The 12,664-nt window shown below is 31.6% G+C and overlaps 2 protein-coding genes across 4 annotated transcripts; one reads left to right on the forward strand and one right to left on the reverse strand.

The window, feature by feature from the left end:
• Window positions 1–1,957: 1,957 nt before the first annotated feature.
• LOC107958204 (probable cinnamyl alcohol dehydrogenase 6) lies at window positions 1,958–5,133 on the reverse strand. 3 transcript variants are annotated; one of them, XM_041113753.1, is made up of 7 exons: window positions 4,853–5,133; window positions 4,573–4,685; window positions 4,338–4,451; window positions 3,206–3,433; window positions 2,809–3,097; window positions 2,562–2,715; window positions 1,958–2,472 (listed from the first exon to the last, which is right to left on the reverse strand). In XM_041113753.1, exons 2-7 carry the CDS (start codon window positions 4,665–4,667, stop codon window positions 2,273–2,275), a joined length of 1,080 nt encoding a protein of 359 aa, XP_040969687.1. In that variant the 5' UTR covers window positions 4,668–4,685; window positions 4,853–5,133; the 3' UTR covers window positions 1,958–2,272. The 3 variants fall into 3 exon arrangements, with proteins under 3 accessions (XP_040969687.1, XP_040969686.1, XP_016749383.1); XM_041113752.1 differs by having other exon boundaries at window positions 4,849–5,097; XM_016893894.2 differs by having other exon boundaries at window positions 4,573–5,095.
• Window positions 5,134–9,429: 4,296 nt separating this feature from the next.
• On the forward strand, window positions 9,430–11,349 carry LOC107905533 (protein FD). The gene is made up of 3 exons (XM_016832193.2): window positions 9,430–10,614; window positions 10,745–10,822; window positions 10,966–11,349. Exons 1-3 carry the CDS (start codon window positions 10,111–10,113, stop codon window positions 11,032–11,034), a joined length of 651 nt encoding a protein of 216 aa, XP_016687682.2. The 5' UTR covers window positions 9,430–10,110; the 3' UTR covers window positions 11,035–11,349.
• The last annotated feature ends 1,315 nt before the right edge of the window (window positions 11,350–12,664 follow it).

Consider the following 12,664-nt stretch of genomic DNA (forward strand, 5'->3'; position numbering starts at 1 on the left):
AGTTTTTCTTGGAAAGTAGGTGACTCTTCATCAGCTTCTTAATTTTTTTTTCTGTTTTGCGAGTATTTCAGAATAATAAATTATTTCAGGAGTCTATTTCGATTTCTTGCTTATTTTGTTACTGAATTAAGTTGAGCGGTTTTACATTTACAGATGCATAAAAAACTATTTTTGTGGACAAAAAAAACTGTTTTTTTATGTTATGACTCTTCCGTATACATCCGCTTTGGTTTGAATGGGCATTCTGAAGAAACTTCAGTTTAGTTCTGCTATAGAAAAAAGAGGATTCTTGGATTGAGCTTTTTCCTCCCGGGACTTGTGTTATCTTAAGTTTTATATGTTTTTTGTTTGGTTTTCTATTATTTAATAAGTTTTCAGTTTTAAAAGTTTTTGTCTGCGCTTATAGCACGTTTTTAAGTTTTGCTTATGCATGTAACCTTAGTTTTACAAGTGATTTTAGGTATGATTTTATTGTCGTCCTCTCTAATTTGGTGAATGCTCAACTCTTTTGTTGATTTTTGCACGCCACTTTGGATCATCTGAGGTTGATTTACTTATCGTATTAAGTGCTTGCAATCACTCTAGATATACCGTGCTTGATTTGTGACAAAGCCAATTGCCAACGTGTCATGATGTTCTATTGATGATGAGGCTAAAGCCTTTATTGTATTAATGAAGCTTATCCTTTACCATCTACGACGAGTGTTTGTTATCTTTTTCCTGAATTTTATGGTTTCATTCATTGAATGAATTAATGAATTTACTTTTCAAAAAAAATATTTCCTAAACTTAATTTGAAAAAGAAAAAAAGGAAATTTATTTTGCGTCTGCTTTCTATCATGATGTATATACTACACCTGCCACAATGATCAATTTCCTTGAAGGAAAACTCAATAAAACTATTATAGAGATCTCTATATTATGAGTTAAATTACATTTTGCCTTCTTTACTTAAAAAAATTGAGCAAGTTAGTCCTTATATGTTAAATCAAAAAGTAAACTAGTCCTTTTAGTTAAAATTTTCATTCATTTCTATTGTTAAAATCTGGCATGGAAGATGGAATGACTAAACAGTTACACGCGGCATGCCACGTGCATATCATGTTGATGTACAATAACAAGTTTTTAATAATAGAAATGAATATAATTTTTAACAGAATGACCAATTTGCTATTTGATCTAACGTAAAAGGATTAATTTGCTTATTTTAGTAGAGGAGTAAAATACAATTTGACTCTTAGTATAAGTGTTTCCATGATATTTTTACCAAAAAATTTCACTTTAGTGGCAGTTTTGGCCTTTATCTTCTTTTGGTTTTGTTTCTGATAAGATTTTGGCAAATCAGGTTTATATCATTCAAATTCTCGACGAGTGGTTTTCAAATTTTTTTTTAGAGTTAAAAATTTTAGGTTTTGAAATGATATGTTTTCATAGATAAATCTTAATCTGCAAATCGGTTTACCAAACTTTTCCATTAGCGAATAGTAAATTCTAGGAAGATTAAATGGGAAGATGAAGATTGAGAGAGAGAATGATACTTTTAATTAATTTTTATTTAATATTAATTTATTTCTTTTCTTTTTGTTTTACAATTTTCTAGTCAAATTAAGGGAAAATTAATTTTTTATTATGTGTCAACCCTCGATTGGTTTAAGTGTTTTTTCTAAAGAAGATAACAATTGCACTCACAATTGTTGAAATTATAGTAGTTCGATAAAAAAGAGAAGTTTAACTACCTAACTCAAAAAAGCCATATATTTTAAGAGCTGCTTATTCAATTAAGTCTAGAACTTTTAAAAATCAATAACATCAATGAGTATTTTCAAAAGTTTTAAGACAACTTAATTAAAAATAAAAATAAAAAATCAACAAAATAATAAAAAATTTCCAAATATATATATTTTATAGCTTAGCTTATGACGGTTCTTCAAATGATAGAATTATTGAGTCTTAACAATAACATTGAAATTAATTATTAATTTATTAAAATACTAATTATGCTCGAAATTATAAAATTGCTCAAGCAGAATTCCCTTTTCTGCTCATCGCAGAGTCGTTTCAAGGAGAAGATAGCATGATTCTTCTAATTTAATACACGAAATAACCAAAAAAAAGTGATGAAAAACTCGATTTATGTAATGTTACAACACCACCACTTAATGAAGATTGAAGATGACGACCAATAAAACAACTGGTTGTAGTAAAGAGTAAAACAAATAGATATAGATGAATCGATTGCCAAGGAACATGCAAGGGATCACTGATTCCATCTTCAAAGCTTAGAGGTTCCGGCAATGTCGATAACAAAACGGTATCTGACATCGTTTCTGGCAAGGCGGTCCAAAGCTTCGTTGATTTTATCTGGCTTGATAAGCTCTACATCGCACGTGATGTTGTGCTTCCCACACACATCCATCATTTCTTGCGTCTCTTTCATACCCCCTGTCATGCTTCCCTTTACTGCTCTCTTTCCTGTAAAAGAAGAAACATGAAACGTTGTTTATTTCATTGTCCTTGTCACTCCTCATATTGTAGTCTTACACTGGAAGGTCAGACCGTACCAAATATTAATGGAAAAGAAGGAAGCTCAATTGGCCTGTCGGGTGCCCCCACAACTACCAAAGTCCCATTTACTTTGAGCAGTTCCAAGATTGGTCCGAGTGAGTGTTTAGCTGAGACAGTGTCCAAAATAACATCTAGCGACCTCTTACCTCCCTGTTATATATATATCACATTAATCCAACAGATTCAGAAAGATTTTATCTAATGAAATGCCTCTTCGAAAAAGCAAATTAGAGAGTTGCCAACCTGCATTTGCTTAGCATCTGTGCTAACTAGGAAATAATCAGCGCCCAAACGCTGTTTAGCCTCATTTTCTTTTGACGGAGAAGTGCTGATGACGGTTACTTGATGACCAAATGCCTTTGCCATTTTAACAGCAACGTGACCCAGACCCCCCAGGCCAACTATTCCCACTTTTTTCCCAGGTGACTCCAGCAGTTGGCAATCTTTCATGGGGCTAAAAACTGTTATCCCAGCACACAATAGTGGGGCTGCTGCATCCATTGGCAGGTTATCCGGCACGTGGACCACGTACCTGCATAAATAAATATCCCCAACCTTAGCCTACGCTCCATAAACAAGTCATTTTGCTAAAAACAAACTATATTTTATATATTTATATGGCGAAAGATGAGTTTCTGACCTGTGATCTGCAACTAGCATATCGGAATATCCACCATAAGTAATGGTACCATCCCAGAAAATACCATTGTAGGTGAACTGGATCTGATCGCAGTAGTTCTCCTGCGAGTTTTTACAGAATTCACACTCTAAACAGGATGCTGCCAAGCAACCAACCCCCACCCTGTCCCCTAGTTTGAAATTCTTCACGTCGCTTCCAACCTTGGTTATCACACCCGTTATTTCATGCCTGCATATATGTAACATAAATCTCTCAATACATATCATTTCATACTCAAAACTCTCACCACCCAACTCGTTCAACTCTAAAACATAAATCGGATTTCTCTAATTTCAATATCCAAACTCGAATATGTTGAGCCAAACCCGCAGGTAACAAAACCTTAAAAATCAGTGACTATCCAAATCAAACAATTTCGATTTTGATTCTTGTTTCGAAGCCTTACTCAGGACACAAATATTTCAGGTTCAATTTAATTTCTTTGTTTCCACTTTATCAATTAAATTTAATTATAAAAAATATATATAACCTTTTTAAATATTTTTTTATCATTTATAAATAATGCTTTAAGAAAAGTTGATTAGGTAAGATAAGCTATTTTACTCAAATAACCTAAAAAAATAATTAATTACATAAATGACATTGATTCAAAAACAATTATTTAAATTACCTGAAACTAGCAATAAAATTAGATTATAGAGACTAGATGTCCAGCATTACTATTTTTTCTGTTAAAAAAATAATTTTGGGGGTTTCCGACAGTAAATGACCGACACACATATATTTCTTTTAAAAAAAATGTGCCGGCCAACAAAGGCCCAAACTCGCCTAATAAAAAGGATGAGAATATTGCAATATTAACCCCTCTTTATTTTTCATCTTTTTTATTTCTCAAGTTTGATTATATATTTTATATTTTAAAATAATATTTAACTACTTATCATATTGTTAATTATTATTGCATCACTCACATTATTATTAATTTAAAAATTAATTTAAATTTAATATGCACAATTATTTTTTTTTTTTGGGTTATTTGGTAACATCGTTAAAGAATTTTGTTGCTTTAAATAATTCATCAACAACCCTCCTTCCTGAATAAAATTAAAGAGAGAAGGCCAAGAAGCTTTACCCAGGAACAACAGGATACATGGTGATACCCCAGTCGTCCTTAACATGGTGGAGGTCAGTGTGGCAGACCCCACAATACATCACTTGAATGGTCACATCGTTGACGCCATTTTCCCTGTTTATATTTTTCACCTCTTCCAGGGTCAGTAACGGTAAATAACTCAAAGTAGCTAAAAGATTGTAATGAGTGAAATTAAACTAACTAATGATATTCATGCCATATATATGTAGTGTACCTTCGTTTGAAGATGTAAGGGGCGATTTTACCGGAGGAATCATAAGCCGCCCATCCTGCTACCGTCTGAGTGTGGTTAGGGGTTTCTAAAGCCATGAGAGGGAGAAGAGAAGACTGAAAAATAAACAAGTGATGAGAAGAAAAAATAAAAGCTCAAAGCTTTATAGTATTGAATGTAAATCGGAAACACGGATATCAGAGAGTAGTGAAGGTACAGCATTTATAGAGAGCGTGAGGTAGTTAATAACAGAGTTGGGTAATATGGACAATTGCCTACCTACCAATAACTATTATTTATTTCCTTCTTAGCTATCATGGTGGGGGGAAAGAAAGGAAAAGGTCCCTTGGTATGAAAGATGGGGGTAATTGAAGTGCAAGGGGAGTGTAACTTCGTGGATTAGTCGAGGAAGTCAATCGGCTGAAAACGGACAAAAGATGGTAGTTGAGTGCATTTCATTCTTCTCCACTTAACGCTGCTATGAAACTTCAACCACCTTCTGTTATTTTAATGGGATGTCTTTTCACTGGCTTGTTAGTGGTGGCCATTTTCTGGCTTTTCTATAAAAATATCTCAAAACTTTCGATTATTTATAAAAATCACCTATTTTAAAAATTATGTATATAAATAAATAGTAGATGTTGGTGACGTCAATGACAGTGTTAGACTGAAGTATAATTATATAAAGCATTTATGTACTTAATGAAATAATTATCCTTTTAAATTTGATAAAAAAAGGGTGAAACTATTTCTCTATTTGCTTATTAAATTTTTCATCTTTTAAAATTAAATTTAAATAGCTCCTAAAAATATAAATATAATAAATATAATTTTTTTTCAATTTTTATTTTTTTAGAAAAATAATATACTTAAAACACTATATAAATTTCTTATTTAAATTATCCAAATATATCCCTCAAGAATTTACCTTTAAGTCAAAAATTCTGCCAATAACAATGGCGGCACCCAAAAAAATTACATTGTTTTAAAAACCAAATACTTGTTGATAAGTATTGATTCACCATATCAATAATTGAATCATCGTTTAGTGTTCATTAATCAAACTTTTTAGAAGAAAAAAACACAACAGCCTAGTGACTTAAAATAAAAATTTTCCAATAGCTTAAGGCATTAAATGAAAAGTTTTGAATTGTCTAGTGAACATTTTGTAACTTTTATGAAGTTAAATTATCAAAGGTATACTTACTAATAGTTTAGTAACTTAAAGTATAGTCTATTCATTTTACTATGATTTGAATATATTATACTTTAATCTTGAGAGATAAGTTTTTGTGCTTTTTTTTTATTTAAAAATCTTAATCTCTTCATTAAAATTTGTCGTCAAACTTGCTACTGAAGCAAAACAAAAAATTAAAATAACATTTTTAACCCTCAATATTTATAATTCTTTTGTCAATTTAGTCTATTCTCATTAAAAATACATAAAATTTGATTAAAAATTAAAAATTAAGTTTTTTTTTCTGTATTTTCAATAAAAAATAAAAATCATATTAAAAATGTCATATAAAAGTGGACGTGGTTTTAGCAAGATTTATAGGTAAGTAATTGAGTGTCGAAATTTTTAATGTAGTTTTTAAATAAATTATACATATATTTAAATTAGATTTGATTTCGATTGAGAGTTTAAAAAATATTTTACTATTGATATTTTATATACTTTATAAATAAAAATATTATTTATTATGTATTGAATAGACAGGTACTTACTAAGTCTACTAAGCAGTTAAAAATGATGAAAAGATCATTCATCTACTCCAAAATCCTCCATTTTAGCTGATTGATGAAAACTTGAAAACAAAATCAACCACTAAAAAACATAAGCACAAACAAAGTGACGGGCCAAAAGCCGTTAAAACGATGCCAACTAACAGAGATCAACGAGGGCTCAGAACAACCTTGACCATCTCTCCTCATTGGAAATAACTGTCGCCTGTGAAGAGCTTCCTAACATCAAACAGCTACAAAACGCAACACAGAGGAAGAGGAACGTTGAAGGGGCCCAGGCCCGGTTCCTTTACTCCCCATTATTCTATGGCTATTAGCGAAACCATAAAAGGATAAATATGGACAAAAACATAAAAAATGAGGTTGCAAGTAGGGAAGTCAAGAATCAAAGGGGACCAGAAGCGATGCTAGTTGGTGTTATATTCTTTTTATATATCCTTTCCATCCTCAATTGGTATCAAGGACTTTAGATTCCTTTTCAATTAAAATTTTGGTGTTTTAATCAATATCAATTTGTATTGGTACGTGATGCAAAATTTTAATGTTTTAAGTTTTGACTTTTTTATTTTTGTTATACTTAAAATTCAAATATAATGTTTAAACTGCATTATTGAATATTTATATAAATACAATTGATTTATATTTACATGTATATATGGTATATAATTTATTCAAAATTAAACTATAAATATATAAAAAAAAACTTAAAAATATCAAACTCAAAATGATACACTAAAATATACCGATACTAATATATACCATTAATGATAAAACAAAAATTCGCCATTATCACTAGTTTTTATTGAAGCTTTTATTTATTAAAAATTCCACGATTAATATTTTTTATATAATTTATAACCTCTCTTCCCTTTAAATAAATTCCAACACACTTAAATCCATCCCCCATCATGTCCCAGAAAGTAGGCGGCAATTGAACGTTCTTGTGATTCAATAAAATTTATCATCAGAAACCTATATTCTTTGGTATTTCCTGCTGCTATCAGTAAAATATTCGTTTCCTTCATCATCAATGTCAACTGTAAAGGTCATTGGTAAACCGGAGGGGCACCCCATTTGCCAAGTGATGTCGCTAATCAATATTTTTAACACAATTTGCCTGCGCACTTAACTTGAAAATGACATGTCAATCAAGATTTTTAAGGCTCAAACCGCACCAATCCACCAACCCTTTCGATTTGGCCTTTGGTAAACCCATTTTTTTTACTGTAGCAAATATATGATCTTGGTAAATAATTTTAATCTTCAGTAATAAATTATTTATTTTTATATTATTTTAATAATTTTCCCAAAACGTTTTGTAATCAATAAATTAACAACATTAGTATCTGTTAATGCTTATTTAATTTTTTTTACTATAAAAGATTGTTAATTTTAAATTAACATTATATTTTTATATGATATTTTTAAATAATAAACTTTTTTTCTTTTTAAAATTTTAAATACTATATCATTATTGATTTTAATTATATTATTATAAATAGTAATTAATTTCAATTTATTTAAAATATTAAATTTTATCCTTAATTTATATTGATTACAACACAAACTATAAAGATTCTAAAATTTAAAGAAATAAATATAATATATTTTAACGGCATAATAATTTATTTGACTTTTCAATTTTATAAAAAAAGTCACTTTAGCCTTCTATTTAATTTTATGTCTTTTTTAGCATTTAAGCTTGTATTTTTTTGTCAAATCACCCCTAAAATTAATGAAAAAGCTGATGTTTATTAATTTTACTGACGTAGCATACACGTGGATGGCACACTAACACTTAATTAATTTTTTATTATTTTAAATTTAAAAAAAATAAAAAAATATTTTTAAAAATTAAAGATCATTGAAATTATTTAAAAAGTATATAATATTTTTTAAACTTTAAAAATTAATTAAATGTTGACATGTCATTTATGTGGCAATCCACGTGTATGCCACATCAGCAAAGTTAACAAATATTAAATTTCCATCCATTTGGGATGATTTGACAAAAAAATATAAGTTCAATGGCTATAAAAGACAAAAATACAATTAAATGAAGGCTAAAATGACTTTTCTGTAACGTTGGAGAGCCCAATAAATCATTATGCCTATTTTATTTGATAATTAAACTCATGTATCACGCAATATAAGAAATTAGTATATATACACGTATGATTGTTTTTTTCTTTTTTGATTGGTATAATATAACTTTTGGCTATTTAACTTGGTAATTAGGTCTACTTTAATATTTACACTTTTTTTTTATCCACATTGATCTTTGAACTTGAAAACTAGATCCATTTTAGCCCCTCAACTTGGATTCTGTTCAATCAAGATTTGATATTATGACCAGTGTTACAGGAACAATATGGCATCAAACAAACTAAAAATTGATCGATATACAGGTCCGAATAAAGGGATTGAACCCATTGACCCGAAAACTGCTTGAATTTGATAAAAATTGAAAATCAAGAAAAAAAAGTCGATAAATTTTAATTATTTTAGATTTTTAAGAATTTTTAATAAATTATTATTGATCGACCAGTTGAATCGATCAAATTGGTTAAATCAATAATTAATATTTCAATCATGTATTAAAACATTGAATGTGACATTACCATATTATAACATATTATCACCTAAAAATTTATATAAAATTTTTTATTTTTAAGTGATAAAACTTTTATATTTTTTATTGGATACGTAGTATTGCATCCGGTAACAATTATCAGTGGTCACGCAACTAAGGATAGAGGAAAGATACCTTAGTTTTATGTTAGCCCTGCAAACTTTAACATTTTCGACACAGACAAAGTGATATGACGAAAAGAATACACCACCGGGAAGATAATTTTACTTATCTGTCAAATCTAAGTTTTTTTTATTTTTTAATATTTATGATGTTCCTTAAATTCCACATTAAGTAGTTGTAGGTATGGTTGTCTGGTACCAAGGATCACCTTGAATGCTAACCCAACTAATTCATTTTTTTGTTTTGAAAAAGCTGCAGAGGGTTTTCGACTCAATGAGAGAAATGAAGGTCAGTTAGTGAAATTCAATCGGCGGTAAATTAATCCATTAAACAAAACACCGGGGGGGAGGGGAGGTGATGGAGGAATAAAAGGAATGTAGATTTCAAAGCATCATGTTTTACAAACGTGGTCCTTGCTTTATGGCTTTGAGATTCAAGAGATCAAAAAAGGGAAAAAAACAAGTAGCAAAGCATCTCAGTCGGATCCCCCACCAAAAGCCACATGAAACCAATGCCGAAGATCTTGTATCAGCCGGACCATACGAAAGTTCTGCAAAGGCCTTATGGCAAGTGGCGATTTTGAGCAGTCCTCACTTGCTCAATGCTCCCACTCCCCAGATGCTTTATATTATTGATTTCCTTTTTTTTCCTCTCTTTTTTTCGGGGGTGGTTCGGTGGACACTGTGAAAAGTCAGTACTTTCTACATTATAAGTCAAAACCTTTTTTCCTTTTTTTTTTGGAATATTCAATGGAGTTAATTTATTTGCTCTCTATCCATCGTACATTTTGTTTTTGAATGCCTCAAAGGCTCACACCATATAGGCCAGGCCAATAGACGTGACATCTCTTCAGTCTGATTTCCTCCGTATCCCTATTCTCTTTGCCTCTCTTTTTAATCTTCATGTTGGCCTGACCGGTTTTACACGGTAATAGTAGCAGCTACCTGGTGCTCTAGTGTTCATCTTCAAAAATCCTCCTTCTCTGCACCCCCTGTTCATCACCATCTCCCAAAATCCATAACCTGTTAGCTAGAAGATCCATGGAGGAAGTGTGGAAAGATATTAGTCTGGCTTCTCTAAGTGACCACCCTGTTGATTCCATCCTCTCCACCAGAACCAAGAACCCGAACTTTCCAAGCATGATCCTTCTGGACTTTTTGGCTACACCCATCAATAAAGAACCTCCAACTCCAAGAACATCAGGTGTCTCCTCCAATGACACATCTTCTACTGAAGGACCTGCCCCTTTTGTCCCCGGCACAATATTGAGCTTAAAATCTGGGTTCGGGTCGGCCTGCCGATGCACAGAGAGTGCTGACCCCATAAGGCCAAACCTAGAGGTCAACGCTCGTGCCGGTGTTCCTGCGGCTCCATCTTTTTCTTCTTCTCACAATTCTGGTTTTCGTGGTTTCAGTTCTCCTGAAGCTTTCCCTTCTTTTTGCACAAAAAGGGCTCCTGAAAGTAGCGAAAACTCCAACGATCGGCGGCGTAAACGCATGATGAAGAACAGAGAGTCAGCTGCTCGGTCTAGAGCTAGAAAACAGGTGAATCCCTTCCACTGTTCTTTCCCAGACACCTCACCTGACCTATTTTTGCAAATTTAGACATTACTGGTGTGATAAGTGCTTCATTTGACATTCTTTTATGAGTTCCTTTGATGTTTGAGTGTCTCAGGCATACACTAGCGAGTTGGAGCTTGAAGTTGCTCATTTACAGGAAGAAAATGCTAAGCTTAGAAGGCAGCAAGAGAAGGTGATGTATCAATTAGGCTTATATATATGTATACATGTACAGAAATGAAGTGGTAAATAGTAACTCATTCAACTTGTGCTTGTCCAAAAGCGGAATACAGTTGGTTGATATATATGCATTTGGGTCATGGTTTGGTTTTGCAGATATTGGCAGCTCGAGATCAGGTTCCAAAAAAGAATACTCTAAGTAGAACGTCAACAGCTCCATTCTGAGAAGTAAAGGCAGCCATTTCTTCTTTTAAGTCCATAGAGACTGCGCTCTTACACATCCATCTCTCTCAAAATATGCATAAAATAAAAGCACAAACAAACCTCTAGTTTCTATATTTTAGGGTCCCCAATGGGCAAATGGTGGGTGTTACGGTTTTTTGTTTGGTTCTATCTCTAATATAATTCCACTTGAGAATGTATGGTTTCTCGTTTTCTGATTGCTTTTGTCTCCTACCAATGAGAATAAAGCGGTTAGATGGAAAAAGAAACAAATAAACATTTAAATAGAAAGAAGCATAAGCATAGCTATTTTCCTAATCAAGATGCTACATGATTGTCTATTCCCTTTTTTTCTAACCTTATCAACTTTTGTTTATTGCCCCTCTCCCCATTTCAAGTTTCAATGCTCTTTCTCCCAATCAAATTCGGCCCTACGGAGAGACCTAGCCCTCAGGTCAGCGGCTAATGGATTGCCCGCCCGCACTTCTTGTTCAACCTGTTCATATACTGTTACTGACTTCTATTTTCCCATTTGGTACAAAATCACTGTTTGATGATTATAATTAGCTATGATCAAAGAATTTTTTTTTCCACAAAAGAAGCTATGCGTTTGGGGTTTTTTATTAAAATAAATTAAAAAAAATTTATTTACCAAAATAGGTTGTCAGCCAGATTATTTACCAAAATGGGGTGTTTTTTTCATTCGCGCCTATCTGACAGGCGCGAATGATTATTTTATATTAAAAAAATATTTTTTTTGTTTTTTATATTAAAAAAATATTAAAAAAATATTTTCGGGTCAATATAACCAGCGTATAAATACTAATACAAGTTGTGCCTACTTGAGAGGCGCGACTAATCGAGCCTTTCTTTGAGGCGCAAATGATTGTGCCTACCTCAGAGGCGCAAATGGTTGTGGTGGGGCTCACACAAGCTTACCTTTTCCCCTATATATACCCCGATTATCAAATGAACACATCAAATGATTTGGTGGATGCTGGTTTTTTTACTAAAATAAATTTAGAGGTTTTTAATTAGACGGCATATAAATGAAGTATTTGTTATGCTCCTATAATTGGTGAATACAATATCAATATTCTAAATTTTGGTGAATACAATATCAATATTCTAAATTTTGTAGCAGGTGAAAGTTACCAATCGTATTGTTTCTTTTATGGTCCCAATCATATTCTATGTATATGCTAAAGTTTAAAAAAAATAGGTTTGTATAAATTTTAACTTGATTTTCAAATAAATAAAAATAATAATCATTCTTTACGGGCTCGATATTTGTTTAAATATGTGAGTCGATATTATGCTTCTTCAATAATCAGACTTAATTTTGATGGTTTATTTATCTATTTTTTGATGTAATAAAGATGTGCCCTTATCTAGAAAAAAATAAAAATATTAGAAATATTGCTGACTATAATTACATGGTGGTAGACTTTGTAAATTGAATGCGGAAAAATATGAAATAAGAATTTTTGAACATAATTATTATTTTTATTGAATTTGAATGAGTTGGTTCGATTCACATAAAGTAAAAATTTGAGAATAAATTTATAAATTACAGAGGCTGCAGGGAGGGACTGTTCGGGCAGCAGGGCCAGCGCCGTGGGCAGCATGCAGC

This window comes from Gossypium hirsutum, chromosome A05 (genome assembly GCF_007990345.1).
Source record: "Gossypium hirsutum isolate 1008001.06 chromosome A05, Gossypium_hirsutum_v2.1, whole genome shotgun sequence".
In the NCBI taxonomy this organism is placed as follows: domain Eukaryota; kingdom Viridiplantae; phylum Streptophyta; class Magnoliopsida; order Malvales; family Malvaceae; genus Gossypium; species Gossypium hirsutum.